General features: G+C 37.5%; 1 protein-coding gene across 4 annotated transcripts in view; it reads left to right on the top strand.

Moving 5' to 3' along the window:
- The window catches only part of ASXL3 (ASXL transcriptional regulator 3), a 126,866-nt gene that overhangs the window by 61,130 nt on the left and 38,573 nt on the right, over positions 1–27,163 (top strand). For 2 of the 4 annotated variants that reach the window (XM_075416231.1, XM_009934244.2), the window contains 4 exons: positions 5,099–5,220; positions 17,456–17,573; positions 18,478–18,597; positions 23,100–23,263. In XM_075416231.1, the coding sequence (XP_075272346.1) occupies positions 5,099–5,220; positions 17,456–17,573; positions 18,478–18,597; positions 23,100–23,263 (524 nt within the window). Of the gene's footprint in view, positions 1–5,098; positions 5,221–8,239; positions 8,882–9,912; positions 10,289–17,455; positions 17,574–18,477; positions 18,598–23,099; positions 23,264–27,163 lie in introns of those variants that run through there. The other 2 variants (XM_075416228.1, XM_075416229.1) reach the window with 2 other exon arrangements.

Genomic DNA, 27,163 nt, shown 5'->3' with positions numbered 1-27,163 from the left:
CTGCTTTTTTTGCTGTACAGTAGAGTTAATGAAGCCTAAGAAATTGGTGGTTTAGTGATGACAGGCTGTATATTTTTAATGGAAAATGTTGACTTCCTTTGGAATAAGGATTCACAGTTTTCAAAGCTTTGTGAAATGTTTGGGCTCAAAAGCATGCTGAGAATATAATGTGATTCCATGCAAGCTACCAAGCTGATGTGGTATTTGATGTCTTTCTCCAAAAAACACTATTAAGTATTATTTATCATTTCACAGTGCTAGTATTTCTTTCCAAAAGAATAGTACAGTCACAGTAATGCCCTTGATTATGCATCTGTTTTTGCTTGCTTTCGTGAGCTTGTACAATTAACTAAATTCCAAACTGGTTTTCATTTTCAAGAGCTAATGGCAACAGTCAAGTTCCGAATTGTTCAGATTTTGCAAGTTGGGCTCTAGAGATCAGAGAGTGATGGAGGTGAATTACTTGATACATCTGTGTTTGCAAAGCGTGACCATTTATGTCAATACAGGTATAGATCTGTGTCACCCAAATAAAGTATTGAATTTTATGGATATTTTAGAGAGAGATTTTGTGTGTGTGTTTTCCTAAGAGAGTTCCCTGTGAAGTTTCGTATCTCCAGAGGGCATGCATACGTTTTATGCTTGAGGTAGACTCTAGTCTTTAACATATGGTGGCAATATTAATTTGTGTTTTGTAGTGTGGCCATTAATAAACAATCCTTCTCATCTGCTGTGGTTTCCGTAACAAGGAAGTGAAATGCTGTTGATTTTACTGGTTTGATTTTAAATCAGTATGGTCTCTCTGACATCAGAATTAATTGTGCTATTTATTTTTGGAAAATAAGCCCCTTAAAGCACTCCAGGAATTTTTGTGTCCATCTAGTTACATAAATCTGTTTATAATTATTCCTAATAACTTTCAATGGCAGTGAGACAGAATAATTTTAAGTTGTATTCCTGTAAAAATTGTTTCATGTCTTCTAATATGTTTTATGTAGGTGTCATATTTCTTGGGCAGGGAAAGTAAAAGGTAATAAAAAAATATAGAACTAGCCTATAAAATTTGAGATTAAAAGATAGCATTGCTGATTTTTATAAATGACAGTCTTTCATAGTAATTACCAAAACTGATCTTGGAATAATGGAAGAGAGGAAGTTATTTTAAATGGAGGTTGTTGAAAACATTTTTAACATGCTCTCTTTACTAAGTAATTCTAATTCTATCATTCATGTTAACACTCTCTGAACACTCACTAAGGGGGTCTTATCTTCAGAAACCCAGCTGCTCTTCCAGCTCATAACCTAGTTTATGGCTTAATAGTTGCTGTTTGCTTTATTACTTCACTCACTCCTGGCCCTTGAAGAAGCTGATTTAAAGAATGTAGCCTAATTATTCTCCACTAAATGGAAATATCTCCTGTAGGCTTAAAACTGCTCTTGTTCTTTTTTTCTACTGTAGCAATAATGGTGAATTCTCTTTACTGGCCACCCAAATATTTATCTTTCGTCTGTCGCATTCTTTCGGGGTTCTTCTGTTCCTCCCCAGCATCCAGTTTATTTTTAGCATTCTTTTCTGATTAAGCTTTTCAAGCAAACGTGAATCTAATATGCATGCACCTTCAGTGCTTATGGACAAAGTAGTTGTGGCTTTCCAAAGTTGTATGTATGTACAGAGACCACTGGCTCTTCTTGAATTTGTTTTTCTTTTACTGTGTTCTTTGGTTTCCGTAGCAGAAATGCCTGCTCTGTTCCTAAGGCATTGTTGTTTCCACTGGGATCATTAATGTTGATTTCAAACACTTACATATTTTTCTGTCAGTTGGACAGCAGTTGGACTTTATCCATATAAATGAACAAAAAAAAATTTACAATTTTCTGTGGTCACAGGCATCGTAGTGTAGTGAGATTTTGGCACAGATTGATTTGAATCACTAAGTAGCAGAACATGTTTTGAAGAATAAATTTATTCATTGTATGGTATTTGTATTTCATTTCCTAAAAAAAAGTCAATTTGTATTGTTTGGTAAACGATTAATATCTTGATTATCCTCTAAATAAAGCCTATATAGCAATTTTAGTATTACTTTTTGCTAATAAAGTGAATAGACTGTATTAAGCAGTTATTAAGCAATTATATAAACTAACACAATGTATTTAGATTTTCAATGTTTGTATCTCCTACTTTAAAAAAGTAGGCAATGACATCTTGTATTTACTAAGTGGTTAGGTTTATAGCTATGATTTGTATCAAGCTGGTTTTAAATGGAAATGGAAATTTAATTAAAACATAGAAAATAATATTTAAAACAGCTTCTCACTATTTTAAGCTACTAGATATGTGAAGGAAAGTATTTATAATGTATAAAATATATTTAAGAAAGGAAGTATCATTTGTTGTTAATAAATTAAGTTGACTTTCTCTAGTCACTGTGTCATTTTAAAATTTGTAAGCACTGGATTTCAGCTTCACTTATCTATTTCTTTAATCATACAGTACAGGAAATAATTTGGTTTTCAAAACTGAAGGAACTAGGTTTGGGTTGCACTAAACCAAATCAGGCTAGAGTGAGGTATTCCTTCTGTACCTGCAGAAAAGATTACAGCAATGGAAAGCTATTTATTGTTCCAGTGGGTTTCAGTTCCAGTTGCTTCATCCATTAGAACAATCCCTTTCCTTGGTTTAACGTTGCTGTCAAAGCTTTAAAGAAAAAGAAGCAGAAGAAACCAATATACTGATAATATTTTCATATAAAATTGAAGTAATGATAAAAGTAATAAGTATGGCCTCTAATAGACCCTGTCACAATTTCAGGATTTATTGCTAAAAGAAAAATGAATGAAAGCACAAAATTAATGTAGAGCTATGTTTATTTTCATTCCTGTGCTGTATCGTGACTTTGACGTAAACGATTGTAGTGTTGAGCATCATCAGTTAGGGTTGCCAAACCTCTCCAGGATGAACTTTATCACCAAAATAAAAAGGGGAGTCTCTTGGATAATGTTCTAGATCAGAATAATGAAAAGCAGAATTTCCGATTTGAACAAGAAGGTAATAGGAGTTGCAGTCATCCCGGAGAAGAGGAATAGGTTTTTCATGACAGGTCATGTTGTGTCCTCTCTTAGGAGGGACAGTTAAGTATATAATAGTTCCTCTTCTTCAGGCATTTTTAAATTTGTTCTGTTCTCCTCTCCTTAACCCTGGGATTTGTGTGCTCACACTGTTTCTGTTTTTTAATTCAGTTCTTTGACTCACAGGCTTTGCCAGAAAATAGTAAAAAAATTCTCTTTGAAAGAAAAGACAAAAGCTGGATCATCTGAAATGTCAGGTTTTTACTTTGGTGTAGGTGTTCTTTGTGTCAGGAGCTTAGCTATTGCAGTGATTTAGATTATATGAACTAGCTATTGTTTGTTTTCTGCTGACACTTCGCTGGTCCTTTAAGTTGTCTTTTTTGATAGTAAGCTTTGCTCATCATGTGGAAAAGATTGATCCAAACCAGGTGATGCTATAAACTCGGAACCTGTTTTGTGTTGCAGCTTCTTTGTATATTTTGACAAATCCTTCAGGTGTAAAGGAAAAAAGTTAAAAATATCAGTTATAAATCTTGTGACAAAATAGGATTTGTTTGCTAATGAAAATTTTTAATCCAATATGAAAATTATCTTGACATAATGCCAATGCCATAAAACAGGGTATATTCTCTGTGTGTGAGGTAAGTATTAACTATTTTTTTTTTCAGTGGGAAAGCAAATGTTTAATAACACATGCATCTTATAATGGACATTAATTATTGATAACTAAATTGTCTCTATTCTATCTTTTTTTCTTACATACACAAAGAAAAATCATTACAATATTTCTTCTGTGAAACATTGCTAAAGGCAAGGGAGTTACAGTGCTACTTCAGGTGTCTGCTCATCCCACTGAAGGATGGGAGGAGAAAAGCATAGGCGAAGAGAAACATTGGGCTAAAATTATTTCTGGCACATGTCTGCAGCAGCTTTGAGTGTCTTCGGACTATTGTGGTAGGTGTGCAAAGTATGGCAAACCTTGGAAAACCATATACAGCTGCAGAGCACTATAAAGAAGGTGTGTCAACACGCAAACCAGTTTTCAGCAGCCCTGGACGACAGACTGAAGTTGAGTCAGCAAACGAGAATGGAAAAAAAGCTGCTTAATTTCTGGATCCATGCTAATGCTGTTTTAGCTGGGCTGTTTCAGGACACTAGTGAGAGTAGTAGTAATGCAAGGCATTAAGAGTGCGAAGGTTTTTACAGCCCTTTTAGTCAAGCTTGCTGACTACCAAGACTAGTAGGATCCTCCAGCTATTTTCACAGCTTTCATATCTGTTTGATAAAGCTGGTTTTTTAAAAGTTAATCATATTTCTTTTTTGTTTGTTTTGTTTTAACCAGGAGACTTTTTCTGTGTCTGACGCAACATGTATTCAAAAGGCTGTTTAATGCAAATGCTGTAATGTTTGTTCATTAAAACATGTATTATTTAGCAGGCTGACAAGTAGCAGTGTGTTTTACCTGAGAGACCAGAATTCCTCCTTGCAGGATATTCCAGTCTACCCGTTGAACAGGAAAGTGTGTGTTCTGAGCTTTACCAAGAAGTACTTATGAAATAGATGAGTCTTGACTCCTGAGAAGCCATTACAATCTGGCATGAAGTTACATATTTATAAACATTTCTAGAACACAGAGTCATCAGTGTATCTTGTATAAATACATGTTTAGACACATAATAATCCATTAAAAATGTCTTGGTGAGGAAGGTAATTTTTGTCTAGCATCTGTGTGAAAACCATAGTTAAACTATTTCAGTTAGCTTTCAGGACCTGAAAGGCAAAATATGCAAGGCCTCCAGAACTGCATAGAAAGGGTATGATGAGGTACAAATATTTGTGAAGCAATGCAGTTATTTAGAGTATGGACAAATTTTCAGCTCATCTGGACTTCAAGATAGTTGAATTTCTTAGAGCGAGCTTTTTGTTTTCCAGGCACTTGCCTTTTTTTTTCTGTCCTCAGGACTTTCCAAGATATAGGGAAGATAACCCCCATAACAGTATTCTGATTTTTTTTTTTCTTTTTATAAAGTTTGCCCAAAGCAGACATCTGAAGAAATGTCTTCCAATCGTGATTTAAGCCTTACTAATGCACCGGTGCAAAGCAAGCTGGTATCTTCCTTCCAGCAGCACACAAAGAAAGCACTTAAGCAGGTAAGCTTGTATTGATTGATAATCAATTGGCTTCCATTTGGCATGTGTGTCAGTCTTACACAATAAGAATGCAGCAGAATTTCAAGACATTTCTGAGGATTTTTAGTGCTTTGTTTAGTGGTGTATTTCTGGGGTTTTTTTCTTTGGTTTTTGTACCAATGGTGCAGTCCTGCTATTTGTTGTGAGTTTGATGGTTTTTTAAGTGCTTTTCAAGTAAGCAGAATTGTTTATATTATCACATCGCTGCTTTTCCTATGTAAGCATTTGTGTTGGAAATTTTATGTGAGGCTTAAAATTAAAAAAATATTCTGAAGATAGGGAAGAATCTGAGTATACTTGCTGTTCAGTTTTTCTTTATGGTCTGTTAAGTCTGTCATACTGTATTTGACACTACAGTGTATAAAAGCGGAGTAGTTTTTGGTTTTTGAATAACTTATGATTTGGATGATTTAGGTTGCATGATAAGTAGTAAAACTTGGCAAAAGTAGCTGATTGTTGGAAGTCAGATACTAACTGAAAACAGCATGAAAATTTTTTTCCAACAGTGCCAAATTAGTTCAGCTTACAGCTGGGCAAATGAAAAACAAAAAAATTATAATTAAAAAAAAATATCATTATCTCCTCTCAATTTTGAGTGTGTAAGAATTGTTTTGGTCTTGTAAACACCATAAAAAATGAAATACAGCTTTTCTAAAGTGTTAGCATAATGAGATGATGTTTTAATTTTTCTCATAACTGCTCTATTAATTATGGTTAACAGAGGTCTAGTATTTCATGGGGCAGTTTATTGCCAAGTTGTTGATTTAGGCTTAAGCAAAGCCTGTCCACTTCTTATCGAAACACTTAAGTATTTGTGCGTAGTTTCTCATGCAGTTTGAGTTTAAATCCGCTAAAATTAATAGACCTTTGTCATTCACATAAAGTTATCTTGTGCTTAGAGGGTTTGAGAACTGGAAGGGATTGTTAGAGCAAGGTCTCACATCTGTTTGGTCAGGAGAATTGAGCAGTGGATACAAAGCAGCTCACTAACTGTGTGGGTACTTGTGAAAGACACGTTTTGGAAACTCTTCTACAGATCTTTTGCTATACATGAACTTTCTTAGGGGTGGAGGAATAGGGCAAAGGGAGAGGAGGGGGGAAAAAAGAGCAAAGCCACAAATGTTTGAGCTTGTATGACTGTTAAAACTCTACTGTTTGTCACTTAGCAGATGTATAGCATAGAGAATAATTTTTAGAAGAGCAAACTAATCAAAATAGCTTAATTAATATAAAAAGTCATGACGCTGATTGAAACCTTTGAAAACATTCCCTAAGGCAGTAGGGTTAGAGTAACATCAGAAAGTTAACTAATCAATAAAAAGAAATTAGTTTTAATTAAGTTGATGGTAGTTAGATCCTGTACTTCAGATATAAGAGTATTATTGCAGCTATCACTAAATGTTTTCTCAATGTACAGTATTAGACAAATGGACATTTGTATTGTGGAATAGTAGAGGGTTTTTGCTTTGTTTTCTTGAAAGTTTCAGGTGTTGGCTACTGCCATATAGACGCTGCAGATTTGATTTAATTTGATCTTGTAGCAGAGGTGAATAAACTTCAATGGTGATTTTATTTATAAAATTGCCATTGGAAATTTATTCTTTCACTTTCCAATCTTTCTGTTGCTTTTATGGATACCTAATACCTAAAATTTGTACAAAGAAGAACCTGCAGTACCTTTGAATACACAAGAAGCTTTGGACAGTTGCATGCAACACTTCTCAAACTGATACTAACTCGTTCCATGCTAAAGTAACAGAAGATGAGCCATCATCATGCTCTCAGCAAGTGCTTATACCATATAAACATACATATATACACTATATATGTCGTAATGAGGTCTTCCCTAGCTATTGCTTTTTTAATTTACTAAGCAGTCCTTGCAGAATGAAAACCTACAAGGTAATCTTTCAGTTTCCTACTCAATTTATTTGATGACAGCGGGTTCTTCACATTAACTTGATCTTGTGTGTATTTGTTTTGTAATCCATTAAAATTAAAGTGAGAGGCAAGTTGATAATGTGCAGTACTGCTTGAAGATCTGAGCTAGATTTTAGAAGATTTTCTCCACAGTTTATCCACTTACTAAGCACTCTAGTCCATATGTAGTTCACTTTAAAGTATTATATGCTGAATTTACATATGATTTGATTTTTAATGAATTCTAGAGGTATTTTCTTGGCTTTAGATTGCAGAGATCAATCTTACGTTTCCTTGGAACAGCCTGCATTTTAGGATGTTCTCATGAATCAAATTAGTCACAACACTGCATTTCTTGAGCTATGCTAGGAGCTTGGAGGACAGGGCATTTTCTGAGCCCTGGCTCTTGGTCCTCATTTCTCTCAGGTAGCAGTGGCTCTGGGGTGCTTTGCAGGGGCTAAGGAGGTTTGCAGTTGCAGTGGACTCTCACAAGGTCTGTGTCACAGTTCACACCTTACCTTCTCACCTTTCAAAGGCTGGCCTGCCATTTTGGTCTGGAAAATTTCTAGCTTCACCACCTTCCATAGTGTCCTTGTTGGGAGAAAGGATTCGAGTGTTTCACCACTGAGTGTGTTTCATGCTTCTTTGTCATTTTTGAGGGAGTTTCAGGTTTGCTTTTGTATAGTATCTGAGTGAAACATCCAACAAAATGGTTCCCATTCATGAGGGTTTAGACAAACGAGTCTGTGGTGTAGAGCTGCCTTTTATGCTTGGCTTTCTCATGGCAGATTTTACAGACTTCTGTTTCGCTTTTGCTATTCAAAGCGCTTGGGTATGTGTGCCCAGCTGTTGCTGATCTAGTACCTTTGAAAAGGTTTATGGCATGCTGTCGCACACTGATTTGCTATCAGTACTGATCAGTTCCATACTGATTTACCTCATTTTCACACTCGAGAGTTTTGGCATGCAGACCCATGTAAGGACCTCTTCCTGGGAAAGTACTGAACTACACCTGCATCTGCTAGCAGTGGTACATGGTCACACTACTGTGTGAATTACTCTTGCTCTGGACAAGGCTAACCCACGTACGGACATCAAGTCATGGCATAGTATCTACCATGCTCCTCTCTGGTCCAGTTTCTCTTCCATTGACTTGAGGTGATACTTTTTTTGGAAGTCTTCGCTATGTACAGATTTGTCTGTATCTATCAAGATGTTCTTGGAGCATTTCTCAGAAGAAACGATCATACCTGCAAACTGGCCTCATGTAGGTAACACTGAGCATATGTGAATATCCAGGACATTGAGGTGGTGTTAGTGTCTGTTGGACTCTGCTAGCCAAGCATAAGAGCAACTTGTCCATCAGTGTGCCAGTTGTTTCCTGGGGCAGTACCAAGAGAGGATAAAGAACTTGAAGAAGCATTATAACGATGTCTGGGATGATAGTAGACCTCCCAGACGTGGAAGAAAATCCTGCCTCACTTTTGGCACTTTGGAATCAGCACCAAGAAGGGTACCCATAAATTTTCTGTTGGGAGAAGAGAAGGATACTCCATTCAGACTCAGGATCTGAATACAGACCAGGACATGTCTGAGACTGTGCTGGGCATCCAGATCTCTTTGTAGAGACAGAAACTCCAGAGACAGCAGCCAAGTGGGTTTGGGAGGAGAGAAGCTCAGGAAATAAGGGAATCTACACAAGGTATGTTACTGCCATGATTTGTTTTGTTTTTCTTAACTTTGGGCTTTGTATGCATGCTTGGTGGCTGGGTTCATATATGCGCCACTATTGTATTCATAAAGTGGGTAGATGCAGTTTTCTATGGAGAAGGAAGGCACCCATCCGTATGATTCGTTCGTATAGTAGAAGTGGCAATGCCACCCCCCTTTTTTTCCAGTGGATGATGTCAGGCCCCAAGCAGTAAGAGAGCTATGGGGAAGTTATGGTTTGGCTCGTGTGTTGCTTCTGAACTATAGGACATTAGACCTGTACAGCTCCAAATAACATTTCAGGCTGACTTTTCTAGCACAGCTGTAATTATTATTAGAAACCAAACTACAACCTGAAGCAACAACAGACTAAATTTCAGAGCGGAATGGTGAACAGTGCAATTTAGCCCTGATTTACCCAAATTCACAGGACTAGTTTGTAAAGATTTCTTTCTTTGTTCGTTTTTTAAGTACACATGTGTCCAAGTACTTAGGTTGGCACTGAAGGTAGAATCCTGATCTCCCTTGAATCTAGCGTGGATTTGCTTTCCTGTCTCCAGCTCAGGCAAACAGTTTGTCTTGCTCTGAGAGAAGAACAAGAGCAAACTCACCAGTCTTGCTCCCTGCACACTCATTCTGTTAGGACTTCTTTCCTTGACTACAGCCAGAGGCAGATTATCTTGAAGCATTTTGCTGTCCATAGAAAGTAATCCAGTATGAGTCTGTCTGTGGTGTCTGTCCTTTGACTCATTTGAGCAACTGCTCACTCACACGTTTTGATATAAGCCAGATATATTTGCCTGCCCTCCTTTCCCTTCCTGACCCCCAGAGGAACAAAGGTGACAGAGGAAATCATTATGATTATGTCCTTATCACTTAGAATTTGAGCACAGGGTATCTTCCTGAAAGGCTCTGAAAATCCACTGTGAACTGAGGTATTTTTTGTACTGAATTCCTCAATGTAGAGAGTTTGCCGCAGTTTCTCAGTGTCTCTGTTAACCGTTTGCCTATGTTTCATTTCAGATGCTACATATTTACCAAGGCCACAGTTGGAGAATTCTGGCTCCTTAGCTGAAGCATTTGATCAGATGTCTGGCAACATAAGTGATGATTCTTGACAAATTTTCCTGTCAACAAATGGAAAACAAGGAAAACGTTGCTTTTTGACTTCTAGAGAGACATGGGAAGGGACAGTGGAATTTACAAAATGCATTCAGGAGAATGGAATTTTGAAGATGATAAACTAAACTGATTTTCTGATTGCCAAGACAAGTCTAGGGAAGAGGACAGAGAAACTATGGCAGGGAGACTTCATAATGGGGAAAAGAAGCTGGAAGAGCAAGAGTTCCAGCAGGAGCTCTTCAGGGAGTACATGCGTTGCCCGAAGGCAGGCTGCACGGTATGTCCCTCTAAAGGTCCCTATGCATGGGCAGCATGTACCAGCTGCTCAACACAGTGCTTTGGTAAGACGCAAGACAATGTTTATGAGACTTTCTTCTGGGCCATCGCCGTGGTCCTCAGCCCTTACCTGTGATGGAGAGAAAGGGACAGCAATCCACACAATCCCTGTATTCTTTTTGTACCGCTTTTTAATAATTAGTTCCCAACTGCTGGGGCATTCTGCTTGTTTGTTTCTCCTCTGGGGTTGTTTGCGTAGCATGCTTTTTGCAGCACTCCTGCATGTTTTCTGTTTTAATAAATGTATTTGCCAGAATTTCTTACTCTGAGAAATGACTAAATAGAATTTTAAAGCGACTTTAGAACAGTACCGTGTTGAAATGTAGTTGCCCCTTCACCTCACTGTAGGACAGCGTCCCTCACTTAAAATATGTCCTGGCATGAAGATTACCTTTGGTTAGATCTACTACTGCTGTGTAGTGGAATCTTCTTCCTAAATAGAGGTTGAAAGTGCTCATTTTGTTCTGTTCTGTAGATGCAGTTACTTGTCCCAAGTCTCAGACAATCAAGCTAATGCTAGTGGCCAAGTTCTAAGCATTGCACTTGTCTGATAATGTTAAGTAATCTGGGGAACTATTTAAGATGGATTGGTCATTGCTACTCTGTTAATGATAAATGTCATCACTGGCGATGAGAGTCCCAGTCAAGCTTTTCCAGTGCTGCTACATGATTTTTCCATATAGTGGCAGTGGATGTCTAAGTGAATACCTTCTTCTGGGCCATATGAAAAGAACAGCTTTTGATTTGAATAGTTTATAGCATGAAATTATACCCAGGTGAAAATGAATCATGCCTTGATTTTGAAGTGCATCCTAGAAATGGTTGGCCTTTTCAGGGAAGGACAGGAGTTGGAACAGTTCACAACTCTTCAGGCTGTAGGAAGCCTCCTACAGAACGCTGACAAGCGTTTATCTACAAATGTTGTTCCAGGAGCTGCTGGGTAGGTCCCCAGCAGGCTGTGTGCTCAGGGTGGGTGGGCATGTGGCAGAACGCAGGCTGAAACAGTGTGCCTGGCAGAAAGGCATTACACTGTAACTGCTTACGTTGGTAAGCACTTTTCAGATGGTAGATATTATTAGTTTAACACTACACAAACAATTTAAAAAAACCTGACACTTGTCTTTGGAAAAAAGTGTTACTGAGTCAGTGCATATGCCATGATCATTCGCATTCACATGCAAGTCAGAACAGACGTTCAACACTTAACATGGTGTGTTTGTCCTTCTCTTGTTTCTGTGGTTGGGAAAGCAACAAAAAATGTTTGCTTTGCAGTCTATCATGATCTGCAGCAACTGTAGCTGTGAATGCATTATTGTAATCCTATGGAAGATAATGCTGGCTTGCAGGTATACAGACACACACATAAATACACACATCTCTGTCTCTGCACCACGAATGTCCAAGCACTTCAGTTCAATGTTGGTTAATCTACAGATAAATGTTCAGTTGTGAATCTATACTGTAGTTGTACAGAAAGACCCCAACCACTACTGGGACCTAAAGAACAAAAACACAGCAAGAAAATATTTTTGTTCTAAATACAGATACAAGTGTCACAAGGTAGGAGGATAGCCTGGGACAAGAATAGATGCTTATTCGAGAAGTTACTAGCAGAGTTTGAAAATAAACCCTAGGTCTCCAAACTTCCAGCCTGCTTTTCTACTGCTACTATTCATCTCCAAATGATCAGTTGTGTACACTTGGCACCAATACTGTTACATTTGGTGTACAAGTCTGGTTGGAAGTAAATTAATTTGCTTTATGCTTTGTAAATGGCACTTTGTAGCTGTTTCCATAAGACATCTTTATTATTGTTTTAATCTTAAGTTTGCATGTTTATAACTGTGTATTTTTAATGTATGTTTAACAGAAGTAGTGGCATCCTGAAAATAATAATGTGTTTGTTCTTTGTGATTTGTGGTCCTTACTGGTTTATTTTAACTGGTCTGTATATCCATGAAACAGGTTGCCACTGAGAAATTTTAGTTTAATAGAGACATGGGAATTAAAGGCTGTCTTAACTTTGCTAACAAAATGAGGGTGAGAGAGAGGACAAAAACTGAATTTTATGGTGATGTTAAGTGAATCAGTGATAAACTATAAATCTGTTTCATTTTTGCCAATTTGGGATCCATGACCATGACGTAGAGTTGTTATTCATTTTGTGCAATAGACTTCTCAGTGTGTCATGGCTTGTGTTTTTCACATGGCAGAACGGAAGAATTCCGTTTACATTTCTGATCCATAATGTGTGAAATTTCAAAGGTTATGTTTCATGATATAAGTTTCAGAGTGTAGACTTGACATTTATGGAACAAATAGAAATCTGGGACGATGTTGCTTAATGCAACCAAGTGTTACATATCTTTGTTGTTAATAATTTTTAACATTCTCAGCATGTCATGCATTTAAACTCACATGAAAGTGGTTTTCTGCATTAATGGTTTATCTGTACGCTGCATTTTTTCATTCTGAGTTGAGAAGATGTGGGAAAGAAAAATAATAAAAAAATATCCCAAGCAGCAGTAAATCAGAGCATGGAGCTTGACATTTTGCTTCTGGTGCTCTTTTGGGGATGTATTTTTCCCCTTTCTCCAGTTACCTTTTAGTTTATATTGTTTCCTTTCATTCCTACTTCAAAGACAGCTTTATTAGTTTTTACTGAAGAGAGTCAACCACTTTGTCACATGGGTGAAGAAGTCTTTGCTGTGTTAAGATTAACTAAATATGAAATTATTATTCTTAAGAACAGATAATGGTATTCATGAAATCTCCAACACAATGCTATACTGCAGCAGGGGTATAAACTCCCTGAAAAAAAGGAGACTTGCTCTTGTCACCTCTTTATAAAAAACTGCTTGAAATTGGGTCACTGTTAACTGCATGGTGTTTTTCTTTTGCCATCTATCTTCAGAGTTTGTGTTTTCTTAATACTCATCTTTTTATGTTATTTTGAGTTCTTTGGATGAAAATGGATTGATAGGTTACTCAAAGATTTTGGCAATAGAAATAATTTCATTAAACAAATTAATTATGCCAAGCCCTGTGTAATGACCGTGGCAGTGTTATTCAACAGATGGTCACAGGTTCATTTTTATGAATGGGAATATTGGGAATTCTCCATACTCATTATGTGCAAGAGATTCACAGATGTCCTTTGCAAATCTGCTTGTGAAAGGCTGGATGTAAGTACTATATTTTGGTGGTGATTTTAAGAGAACTTTTAATGTTTAACTTGTATACCACATGAACTTTCATTTTCTTTCTCTCCTTTTTTATTTATGTGCTGTACAGATAGGATGGTAGTAGTGTTTTACAGAATGCTTCAACAGTGATCAGTTCTGGGAATTTACAACTTGCAGCTTTTTTAACTCAAGCATTTAGCACAAAGCGGTTGAATATATTTGAAATGTAAACATAGTCTCATGAAAGAAAAACATACTTTATGTAAGCTATCATATGTGCTATATGTGTTTCTCTCTTGCTTTTAATAGTAAAAATGGCACCTTATCAATGGTAGAATGATCAGCTCTTTCTTGCAGATCTGTAGGAAACCTAGCTAGGAGATTGTAAATCTCTAAATATGGATGAGATGCAAAAGGCTGTGTTGGTAAAAGATGCCAATGTAGTTGGTGTTAGTTACTGTTGCTGTATCTACACTGAGATCTGGAACCATTTTTCTTTGGAATAAGTTACAAAATTTCTCATTTTCTTCAGTGCTAGTTACAAATTTGACTCATCTACTTTGTGTTTATTCCCTTCACCAGAAGAGCCAAAACTAGAGATTTATATGGTCGTAGTGACTAGGAAAGCACTAAATTAGCTTGGTGCATTAAAAGCGGATATAGCAAAGCATTTGGTGTATGTTTCACTTTGACTAATCCCATTGACTTCCCAGCTAGGTAGAATTAATCTTGGGGTACAAGGTTCTTGTCTTATCCTGTAGTAGTCTTGTATCCTAAAATTAATATCCCTCAGGCTAAGTGTAGAGAAGTTATATATTTGTCCTCAGCAGAGACTGCACAGAGCGTCCTTTGTTTGTACTTAACTCCTTCTGGTGTTTGGCTTTACTAGTAACTAGATGTCAGTCAACAATTTCTCCCTCTGCTGGGTTGCTCCTAGTGTAGTCTTGCAAAGACTTATCTGTCCAAAATTTCAGACCTTGCAGCTTTGAATTCGAAGGAGAATTTAACACAAAATTGTTGTGATGAGCTGGGTATAATATGTCCCACTAAACACGATGACTGAGCAAAATCTCAGCCATCTCTTTACCCTGCAAATCAAATGTTAGATTATTTACTTGATACTTTTGTACCCTCCTCCTCTGCCTCATATCTTTCCTTTGACAAATGAAAAGTTGGAGAGGCATAGAGAAGATTATTCATCTGTTCTCTGGGCACAGTGTAATTCACTGGCACTTTGTGTTAAAACTTTGACTTAGACTTTGACGTCCTCATGGTTTTAATTTTTTTTCCGTTCTACAACCTGTCTTTCAGGTGTCCACATGTATGTAGCTCTACTATCAGCTTGAGTCATCCCATACAGACTGATTTCCAAACTTAATTATGGGCCCTGCATGGTGATTGGTTCCTTGCATTGTGAAACTGGAGGAGGTGGGGGAGGGACTGACAGTGAAACAGTGAATGTTAGGGAGAAAGAAACCCTGAAAAGCAAATGTGTGTCATAGGGAAATGGTGTCTTTAAGGTTTGTGCTTGTTCCTCTCATGTTGAGGTGCTTAGCCTGTGGCTCAGAAGTGGACTATGCCTCCAGGTAAACAGTTCTGGTAGCAACGTTCGCCTACTCCCAGCTGTGTTGCCCACTCTTGTGGCTCTGAGTGTCTGGGGAGTGCTGGGATGAGCCGTGTTGTCTTGCATTAGTGCTCTGTGAGCATGAGGTGGCCTGTGCTTCTTGGAAGTGCCAGATCAGTTGCATAAATGTGTGCTTAAGGTCCGCAAGTGGACTTCCTGTAACATGAAAGAAGGTAAGTGGTGCGCCTGACAAAGACTGGGTACCGCTGCCCTCGCTCCAGCAGCATGTGTGTTACCTAAGGTCTACGAACGCTACTCCCTGACGTTGATGGCAGATACAGTGCTGCTTGCTTTCTCTCAGTCATGGGAGTGGAGTCTAAAGCATTGCAAATCAACTGCGAGGCTTTACAAAGAATCTGGCTTTGTCACAGTGGCTCTATAAATCATTAAAATGGTGTTTCCTTATGTGTGCTGGCAACAAGGCTGTGGTCCCTGGTAGAGGTAGAAATTGTCTTGAAAGGTCAGGAGGAGGCTGGAGAAGAACATGGGGCGTTGTTTGGGCTCTTACTCATTTGTCTGGGGAGGGTGACACTGAGGATGGATATTTCTACTCTTTGCTCTTCATCAGGCAAATCAGGCTGTGCGGCACAACAATACAAAATGTGGGTTGTGGTTATGTTGGTATGCCGTCAGCACAGAAGATGGCTGTCTTTTCAGTTAATTTTTAGTGGACTATTTGTTACTGTCGCCGTGGTATTACTATTGAATAAGGGTCACCTGGTTTGACACTTTGCTTGGCAGGACGGTGCACTGAGGGTAATTTTTGGAATTTGGGAAATTTTTGAGAAATGTTAACATTTTTAAATTTTCTGTCCACAAGTCTGGCTGTGCTTGCTCAACACCAGTGTGATTTTTCTGTCTCAAAAATGTCAAAAGTATAGAGTGTTCATCATGGCTTTCTGCTTGCTTCTTTGGTTCAGTGCAGATCTGACCAGCTCCTTCTCTTTGTTTGATTTCAAGTGTTCTAATTGGCTTTTTATTGCACAGTGCTTATGTATCTTTTAAGAAGTGTACTACAAAAGGGGTTAATCGATGAAATAGCTTTTGTGTGGCTTGGTGTGTTTTATGTTGTGTAGTGTGTTATTTAGAGGAATGGAGTGATATCGATTTTTTTTTCAGAGGGTTTTGTGGGTATTTTTATTTAGCTATGTGAACATTTTAGAAAGATATTACAGATTAATTGAAGTTACAGACTTAAACCTTATAAGGCACCAGTCATTCATGCTCATAAACTTACGGGAATAATTCATATCAAATATGTTCCTTGTTGATATAGTATCACTTTAATAAATCCCCCCCCCCCCCCCAAGATCATAACACAAATCACAGTTATAAAAAGAGAGTGCACAGTAAGATTTGAGAAAAATAGACAGGAGGATAGGGGAGATCTGTATTAAGCCCAGCCCATTCTGATTAATTCCAGAATTTTAATGATTGCAAATGTATTAATGGCAAGTATTCATATTTGTATGTTGTAAGATCTTTTGAATCCGGTATTGTTTTCCATATAAAATAGTCTGGCAGGTATTTGCTACTTCTAATCTTTAAATATTTTGTATTACATTATCAACTCTGTATTCGATCCATTTATGAAACACAAAGCACTCTCATTTTTAGAGATTTATTCTTGTATCATTTTTCCTCGGATTTTCCAGAACATCATCATGTTCGTGTTCTGAAGGTTAATGCCCAAAGTCAAGCAGACAGAAGCCAAGTGCTGCAAGGTTTCCAAGATTAGGACTGATTCCCTTCACAAAAATAAATGATTCCTGCCATGTTCAGTGATTTTGTGCAGCACTACTCACGGCTGAGTGAGTGCATCAATACTGTAGTCCTTACATGCTGTACATACTGATGACACTCTGTGTTAACTTGATTGACTGAACAGTATACTGGAGAGGATGCACCTGCGAGAGATGTGCAGACATATATATTTTTATTCTGGTTTTGAAACATTTATTTTACATTTTTTTTACTTGGAAGTCTTTGTTTCACATTCCATGGGTTATCATGGGTTGCTGTTAAGGTAGAGCAAACAGTTAAGTGCTTCTTTGTTGTCAAAACTGCATTGGAAAGTGATCTAAGGTGCATCTTCTTTCTGCTTATAACCAAAAGTGTGATTTTGTATTTTAAGGGAAGATGACATAAAGGGGACGAGCGTGAAGTCTGGCAAGGCAGTAGCTATGTAAATTATGCTTATTTTAAGAGATTCAGTTTAATGGTAGAGAAATGTCTCATGTAATTCACTTGCAAGCATTATTTTTTGTTACATTTTTCTGTTTTGTTATCGTTTTTGTAGGCTTTAAGACAACAGCAGAAAAGAAGAAATGGAGTCTCAATGATGGTAAACAAGACTGTTCCTCGTGTTGTTTTGACACCATTAAAGGTGTCTGATGAGCAGTCGGATTCACCTTCAGGTAAATAGCTAAAGGACCGTTTGCAAGATCAGCTCTAGTCACAGAGCCTTGCTCTGAGTCAGCTGTGTAACATACAGAATTTGGAACTGCTGAAATATTTCCACTTGGTGGCTTTGTTTAACGTCTTTATTTCCTTATCAAATCTGGTGTCGCAAGGGTGGAGATTTTTCTTTAATAAAGAGCTGAAGGCACACAGTTAAATGACAATAGGTAATAGCAGCAGCTTTAAAGGAATGCAAAGTAACATTTTGTTTGGCTCTGGAACTCTAATGGAGGACCACATGCTGGTATTCAATGCCATAAAAAGGGAAGGGGGGGGGAAGGCAAGCTTCTCTGTGAATGTGAATTTGTGTCTCAATTCTGCATTGCAATAGTCAGATCCTTTTCTTAGCTTTTCTTCTGTTACCATGCTTATCACTGCAGCATAACCTTGACCTTTAGTTCTGGTGGTTAAGTTGCTTCATTTTAAGAGATTTCTATGTCTATGTTTAACACAGATTGACAATTGTATTTCCAGGCATATCTCTTCTATAAATATTTCTTCAGAAAGAAGTGATCTTTTTTCGCCTTTTGATTGCTTTACTGCTCCACAACTTGAGGTTAAAATATTTTTAAAGACATGTCTTGGGCATTATAGAAAAACATTATTATTATTAGATCAGTGAACATTTCTATTGACTGCAGTGTTCAGTAAACTTTAGTTTTTCAGCACTTAATTGATTTATTGAGCTTTTACTTCCATTTCCTCTGATGATGAGGAATTGTGTTGGGACCAGAAATGTTCATTGCCTTTCAGCAAGTAGATGTCAGGTTTTTTTTTTGTTTTACAGTATGTGGGGTGCTGGGGGGATTGTTGGTACAAGTGCATCGGTATCATGTTTAAGAGTTTTTATTTTCTCCTAAGGATCTGAATCTAAAAATGGTGAAGCAGATGGTTCTGATAAAGAGATGAAACATGGGCAAAAGTCTCCAACTGGAAAACAAACAAGCCAGCACTTAAAGAGGTTAAAAAAATCTGGTTTAGGTGAGTAGGACTAAAATAAATATCTTACTTCTAATTGTAATACTGATGTTTTTCTAAACTCTATGTTCTCTTTAAGAGTTTTGTTTTTCTGTTTTTTCTGACTCTTTCTCTAACTCAGCAGCTGGCCCTTTCTCAAGAAGGCATCTATCTTTCTGGCTACCTGGAGAATCCATGGGCAACTTTTTTTCCCCCAGAATGCTTTTCGGTAGTTTCTTTTTAAAGTTTGACAGACCTAAGCAACTGCAGGCATAGAGGTCATGTAGCAATTAGCTGCTGATTGCTGCATTATCATTTTTGGAGGAGTGAGGGTGGGGTGTAGCAAATATTCTTTGTTCCTGGTAAATTTATTTGCATTCTAATATGCATTTATTCCCAAAGATAACAGCATATTTGCTTACATACCTGCCCTATTAGAAGTTGAATCTTCTTTCTTCATTTGCATTATTCCATGTCTTGTAGAGACTTGGCATAGAATTTTTGGTTGATTCTCTTTCTTTGGTTGCTTTGTTTCTTCGGTTGGATCCTTAATTACTTTGAAGCTACATCTCTTGAGGTGGTACAGTTTCTGGTTTTATTTTCTGTGTTTTTTAGCAAGATTCATGGAAGATGATCTGTAATTAATGAAGAATTTTCTCTGAAGAGATGCTAAGAGTAAATTCTTACTAGGTCCATGTGATAGATTTTCCTGCTCTGCATGAAATATAATTGGAAATGTTCCCTAAGGAGCAGAAAATGTAGCGTTCACTAAGCCTCTTGTCTTGGCTAAAGTAATGTAGAATAATTACATAACTGTTTCTTTATCTTTACAAAGGACTTTTTGCATTCAGCAGACTGCTGAAGCATTTAGAGAAGTATTTTGCGTTGTGGCCATATTGGAAAAGTTAGCAAACAAGATTTTTGTAGTGGCTGAATCATCCTAAAAATTATTTAATGTCTGTATTTGTGGTGATAAGATTGTTGTTCTTTGTTAATGATCCAGCCTAGTTCTATTTTTATATATAACAATTCTGTGAAATAGCTTGGAGGTACTTTACTTCCTAAATATCATAGGTTGGTTGTTAAATATGTCAGTTCATAGTGAACTGTTTCCTACAAGCCTTACTGTATCACAGCCTCCCGTGAAAGTGTACTTTGGTTTCATGTATAAACTTTCTGCAGATTATTCATCAGTCTCAGATGGATAACTAGTTCTCTATGTTGATCAAATGGTATTATTGAAAACCAAAAATACTCTTTCAGTATTACAACTTTTACTATGCAAAGAGACATTCGATTTTAGATTATTTACTGTAAGTTTTCTCCACATTTAAGACAGAGATACATGACTTGATGTATACATTCCTCCCCATCCCCACATATTTAATCAGCTGTTGGCCAATGGCACCGAATGTAGAGTGAATTCATTAGATTTTTTTTGTGGATTTCAGAAAAAATCCTCTGACCTTTTGGGACATCAGACTTGGTATGCAGGGAACTTTGTGTAGGGTATATGGGTTTCTGTTCTTGTAACTGCTGAAATGTTTGTCTTACGACATAGTATTTCTTGGGATACTAATGGAACAGTTGTTCAGCATCTTTTAGAACAGGTCCAGTGTCCTATATAGTGCATGATTCAGTTGAAGACATTGTTTGATTTTCTGAAACTCTGTTGGTCTGCCCAAATTTCACTGCATGTTGTGTTTCATAGACTTTCTGAACTCCCATTAAAGAAGATTTTTTTTCTCCTTTAGTTAACTGATTCTGCCAATTATGTGATTTCTATCCTTTTGCTATTTTGATTTTTATACTTTCATGTAGAACCATAGTACCCCCATCCTTTTCATAGTTAATTCTCTATGTTGGAGACTAGTCTCTTCTTTTCCAAGGTTGTAAGCTTGAGTTTCTCTCTTATAGGTTCTGTTTCTGATCTGGACAGTGATATCCTAAACTCTGGTAGCAGCTGTATAAGGATTCAAAAGGTCTTCCTCTGTAGAAAACAATATAAAAAACATTGGCTTGTGTTTTGTCATAAACTCCTCTCAGAGTTACGATTAGCTATGCAGTAGTGGCATGCTCTTGTCAGATTCCACAGAACAGCTACTTTCCATACTAATCACAGATGCTCCCCTAAATTCCATTACAATCTTGAGACCTGCAGTAGAGGTCCTAAATTAGCCACAGGAAGGGTGCAGGAGAGAGAATTCTGAACATATTTTGGGTTTTTTTAGATATGGCTGTACTGGGCATCCACAGTGACCTACTGGCCTGTTATCCTAGGAATAATATACAAATTTCTTCCACAAGCTGATAAAAACGCTATAGTAGCCTGCAAGTGGTAGCAGGTCAACTAAATCAGAAAATGTGTGACCCAGGCACACACAGAATTTGGTTTGTCTTTCTGATGCTGGCTTGGGCTTTTTACACTGTTAAAATATCTGCCACTGACTTTGCAGTCATATATCTTGTTTTAATTTGAATCATCTGTATGTATGTCTTTCCATAGGATGTGAAACATTAGCTGGGGAAAATGTTACTCCAGTGTGAAGTCACTTAGAAGATGGGGATGTGTATTCTGAATTGATTAAAGAAAGAAGTATACATACACACATATAAAATTGGATACATCATACTACTTGTGTTAGCTTGGGGACTGTGTTCTTTTTGCATTTGTATTGAGTGGGTGAAACAGATGAGGAGGACAGTTTCTTGTGATGCATTTGGGAAAATGAGCACTTCTTCCATACAGTTGTCCTTTGTAACAGGGCATTCATTTATTTGTAATGGAGTCTTTGCAGTACTGAAATACAGTATGTTGGAAATACGTGTTAGAAAAAGTTATCTTGTGCTGAGTGCAAAGTAATCCTTGTCTCTCAGTTAGTATTGTCTGCTGAAAAGTGAAAGTAAATTGCAAGTGTGTGTGGCTGAGGGGGAGCTTGCAGAATCTACAAATCTGTTGCAGTGTCTTTCATTTGTATGTTTTGTGGGTGATGTTATAGCCTTTCAGAGGAGACCACTATAGGCCTTCCAAAAAATCTAAAGCATAATTGCATTATTTTTATTAATGTTACTGTTAAGTAGTTTGTAATATTTGAGAAGTACCTAATAATCAGTATGCCCAAATTCCCCCATTTGTAAAAAATATTTTTTCTTCTTAATGTGTCAGTTGTAATCCTTGCTGAGAGGTCCTATGTGAATGCCAAATACCATTATTGCTCATAGCAGTGGAACAGTCTTTTCAATTGCTTTTTTTAGAGATTCTGCAGGAGTCTGTGTATGATTTAATTAAGGCCCCTTTTGTAGCATCTTTGAAATATTTGAAAGTACAACAGACCAAAACCTGGAGGAGTTTCCTGGGAGGGGTTAGAAGCTGGACTCCCCACGTCTTCCATTTCCATACTGAGTATCATAATATGCTAGGACTGAGAGGAAAAAAAGAATGTAGCAGTATGTATGTACCCTGAAGCAGGTAGCAGTAATTGCTCTTAAGGAACTTTAAAAAGTATCTTTTAAATATTATCCTAGAAATAGTAGCAGAATGAGACCAGATGGGACCTTCAGTGATCATCTAATTTCTTTGTCAGTCATAGGGCAAAATCAGTTATACACCTGTCATTCCTGACAGGTATTTCTCTAACATATTCTTAAAGATTTCCACTGATGGAGACTGTAATGCCTCCTGATGGTTCTGATCCAATGTTTCCTTGTCCTTGGTAGTTGAAAGCTCTCTTTTCTCAGTATCTTAACAGAAATACTTCTTACTGTACAAGAGTTCAAGCTCGTTCCCTTTGCTGTCCTCTGTGGACAGTAAGACATTGTTCTTTACGCCTGTGCATCAGCCATTTATGTATTTCCCCTTTGCTCTGCTGCGTCTTTATCTTACCCATTCCCAGGTTTGTATTTTTCCTCACAGACCCTGTTTTCTAAACCTCTGATAATTCCTGCTGCTGCCTTCTGTGTGCTGATCATTTTAGAACATAGGTTCTTATGAAAATTCTGAAAAATGCATGCTTTCAGACACTAACTTAACACATTAAAGATTCTCATCCGTATGATCACTGTCTGTTCACACAGGTAGTTTTTAGTAGGTGCTATGGGACAGGTTACATAGGCCATAGTGCACTGCAGGTGCGGAGCATGGTGAAAGAGAAGCACTCTATGATTGATTCACATCAGCCTCATCGAGCAGCCTTTTGCTTGGAAATAGATGCTTATAATTATGTTGATGACATGACAGGAAAATTTTCTGCTTCTGCTCAGCTGAGTTGGTGTCTTGAGATGGAAGTAAGGACATGTCAGCTGTGATGATGACTGGAACATGGATCCCATAAGAGCACAAGAGACAAATACAGGGAATATAAACAGAGCTGTTAAGACACCTAGAAAAGACTGTTACCCTTCTCAGAGTACCATTTCTCTGGAGCTTACTGTATTATACAATAAAAGCTAAAAATTTAAAAAGAAGATTTGTTCTTACTCGCTTCCTTTATTTATGTTTAAAGTTATTTCTTGTTTATTTACTCCAGGACATTTGAAATGGACCAAAGCTGAGGATATTGACATAGAAACACCAGGATCTATTCTAGTGAACACTAACCTGAGGGCTTTAATAAATAAACACACCTTTGCTTCTTTACCTCAACATTTTCAACAATACCTCCTGCTTTTGCTTCCAGAAGTAGACAGGCAGGTAAGTAGCATCATGCAATTATTTCTTTCTTTAATGAGGCTTTTTTTACAGTGTGTTTGTATAGGCTGATTTGATTGACTAGGAATTGTTCCAGGAAAATATAATAATAAGAAAATTTCTGTACTTTCTTAGGTAAAACTGTTAGATGTAGAATGAGTGTAAAGTTTATCTAAGCATCAACCAGCTCCTGCTTCCTTTCTTTCTGAAAACTCTGCAGCTCCCTGCTCTGTCTAAAAGGAAACTGGCCAGCAGATCTTCTGAACTTGTGAAATCTGTTAATTAGCTTTTCTGCCTGTGGTGTTGAAGATAAACTTCTCATCTTCAAGACTTTATTTAGGTTGAGTCTCTTTTCATCTGTGATCTTCCTGGGCACTCTGCCAGCAATGTCCAGGTCAATATTAGTTCTGTTAGTTTCCTCTGCTCCTCACCTTTTACACATGCCTAGGTATGCACCTGCTCAGCTCCAGTGCACTGAATCCATTCATTCACACCTTGTGTAAGGAACTTCTTGTTCAGAGCTCACAGCTGTAGACTCATGTGGGTTGTTAATCAGTTCTGTTGAGGAGATTGATTTGAGGAGTAACAGGGTGGAAATAAAAGTTCAGTTTCATGTTGTTTCTTACAATGTTTGGTCCTTCCTGCATTTGTTGGTCAGATTGCAGGCTTCTTAGAGCAAGCAAAAAATCTTCCCAGCATGTCTAGCCGTTGAAATAGCAAAGAAAGCCCAAAACAATTTCATTTACGCACTTGGCTCACTTCTGGATTTAAACAGTCTTACCAATTTCAAGGGGGAATACTCATGTACTTAATTCAGACACATTAACTTACCCAAACAGGGCATTATATTTTTTGCAGATGGTCAGTATTCCTCTTTTCATGTAATAACTAGAGAATGCAGGTCACTTAAGTGACCGATTAGGACCTGCATCTTAAATCAGTATGTTAAATGCCATGGTTTCATTTCTTAAACTGTTAGTGTTTACCCTAGTAACACAGGGGGAAACAGTGCAATATGAGACAAAAACAGAAACAAAAATTGTGTGGAGCTACGTTTACTCAGCCTCTTACCAAATGAGATACTGTATGATGTGGACTAAAATCATGCACTTTGATAATGGAATATTTGAAAAAGAACATTAAAACCAGAACCCTAGGAGAAACTATGTAAATGTATTTATTCTCAAGCTCCCACAAGGCAGTCAAAGTCAGAATTGTCAAATTTTCAGAGAACCTTTTTCCTTGCCACAGAACAGATTTTAATTTCGTGCCAGCAAATATTTTCCAGACAGGTGTTGTTTTTTTTTTTCCCCCTCTTTCTAGTTAATTTATTAGAAGAGATAAAAAAAAATCTGCTAGGTAAAATGATGTTTTTTCTCCAGCCATCAAAGATCCCAGTGTTCATGAATTCCATTTCAAGTACAGTGGCCTTATTTAGAAGTTTCTTACTTTAAAATTTATTTTTAAAAATGGAGGCTCTCTAACTGACAAACCATTTACCTTCTTATCAGGGTTCTTACAGCAGAGTTTTTGGCAAGAAAATCAAGAGAATGTTTGTTGAATTTAATTATACCTTATGCGTTAAAAGTAATGCATTTCTTTTTAATTTTTATTTCAGAAAGTGTTCGCATAGTGCATACATTGCAGGTGTTATTTCAAAGGCCTAGCACTACATGGCTGGACACTATTACTTTGCGGGCAAACTAGTCAAAAAAAAGCAGTTGTCATGAGACATTTACAGGTGTCCTTCTGTTGGTCATCTTCTCACAGTATTGTGTGGGTTTGTGCAGTATACCATGTTTTAATGTGCATTTGGAAGGCAGGAGTCTCCATACATCTTTGGAAGATTAATGAAAATGGCCTCTAAGTGTGATAGTTTTGAGGATTGTTTTCTGGTGAGGAGTGAAATAGCCCTGAATCCTCACTTTGCGGAGGTCTTAGTAGAGAAGGAATTGTATCCCCTTTCATGATACCTGAGAATATGTCCTTTGCTGTGCCTAAAGAGTAGCATCCCAGATACAGATTGACGAAGGCAATTGAACTGATACTCTTTTCCTTCCTGTGGCAAGTGGAAAAGGCCAGTGTGGTGCTTAAGGATCAAGTGGAGAGGGAGAGAGAATTCCAGCCAGGGAGCTCTGGTGGGAGTCTCTGGTGTTGGTCTCTCTGACTGGATAAGGCAAGGGTATTCAGTCTCCCTGTGTTATTTCTAATGTCTAAATCAAATGGGGCATCAGGCAAGCAAAAATGGTGTAAAACTATTCTTTGAGTTAGTTGCCCATCTCTGAGGGTTCAGCTTTGTTGTTTTATATTGTTCTTTTCTTGTTTCACCTGAGAATTCCTATTCCTGTTCTTCTGGCTGTGAGGAGTTTCCTCTCCGTGCACTGAGAAAGCTGCATTTCTGTGTTGTCATGTGGATATAGTATGTGAAGCACTGTAATGAATGGCACTATAAAAATGTAATAGAGTTATGCTATTTGTGTATGTATAGTGATCTGTGAAATAAATTACTAATGAAGTGCAGTCTTATTTAGGCTTTATTACTGCTCCACATAGAAAAACCCTATGATGAATGATCCTTTGTCATTTCTGTCATAAACACCATTTTTCTGGGCGGTATAGCTCCTCCTCCTCAAATCGTACTGAGCTGAAACTTGTCATGCATATGTCAGTTTGAATAAGCGTTTTTAGAAACCATTAGTTAAGAGAGTTGAGGTTTTCTTGGTTTCGAGTGCAAGTGTTTATTATAAATAAATTACTTCTCTCTCAACCATGGTTACTCTAATACGTTCAAAAGAAGTTCAGGGCCAAGTCAGGAGCTTCGTGGGATGTGTTTCTGATTTTTCTTTTGTTTTCAAATTTTGTGGTTGCTGTCAGGGAGCCATGGGAGCCTCTTATGGAACAAGAGCCATGGGAGCCCACGCAACAAAGGGCCTTAGGAAAGATGTCCCTGAACGGAAGAAGTTCAGGGCTCTGAGCAACCTGATCTAGTTGGGGATGTCCCTGCTCATTGCAGGGTGCTTGGACTAGATGACCTTTAAAGGTCCCTTCCAACCCAAATTGTTCTATGATTCTATGAAGCTGAGAAAACTCTGCTGATACTGGTGCTGTCATTTTTCCTACTCCAGCTAGATTTTTGACACAGTGTAAGTGTCGGTTCATGTTTTTTTCCTTAGGAAAAGATAAATTGTATCATCAGTTACACTTGAAATTTATTTCACCTTGTATATTAGTTTAAATTTTATTTCAGTAGCAATGAAGCCTGTGTGTATTTTTCTGTATTCAAAAAGCCTATAAAAGAACTTGGAGCAAGTTAGCAGTTACAGTAGATATGTTTTATTGAGGATTTTATTTGCTTTCATTCGGCTTCAGAATAAAGTAATATGTGGACATTGTTAAAAGAAGCAGCCGTGACCCAGACTTGCCTATTTACCACTCTGCTCCAAAATGTTGCATCACTGGATACTGGGAATCTCATGTCTGAAATATGGACATCCAGATTTTCAACTCTTTGTTAATCTATTTGGATTCAAAAGCTCCAAAACCTTAAAGCTCAGCTGACACAGAAGCCTGTTGGGTGATCCCCCAAGAGACCTAGATGACTGAGCTGGCAATAAACAAAACATGAAAGTATAGAAACTGTATGGAAAGCAAAGTCTTTGCACAAAAGATTTCAGTTGTCAGAAATCCCAGCAAAGTTTTTTTCTTTTCAGCTGTTATTAAAACACTCTACAGCTGAAGAACAATGGATTTTTCATGAAAGAAATAACCTGCTTCTAATATTAATACATCAAACTGATAATTACATGTAACGAAACCTTCCTCACCACCTCTCAGCAAATACTAATTTTCAAAGCAGGAAGTTTCTTTCTGTATCTATATTGCTATACTGCATCAGTGCCTCTT

The sequence above is a fragment of the Opisthocomus hoazin genome, chromosome 3 (genome assembly GCF_030867145.1).
Source record: "Opisthocomus hoazin isolate bOpiHoa1 chromosome 3, bOpiHoa1.hap1, whole genome shotgun sequence".
Lineage (NCBI taxonomy): Eukaryota > Metazoa > Chordata > Aves > Opisthocomiformes > Opisthocomidae > Opisthocomus > Opisthocomus hoazin.
Note: the sequence above shows the minus strand (reverse complement) of the source record. Positions and strands in the feature narration are given on the sequence as shown.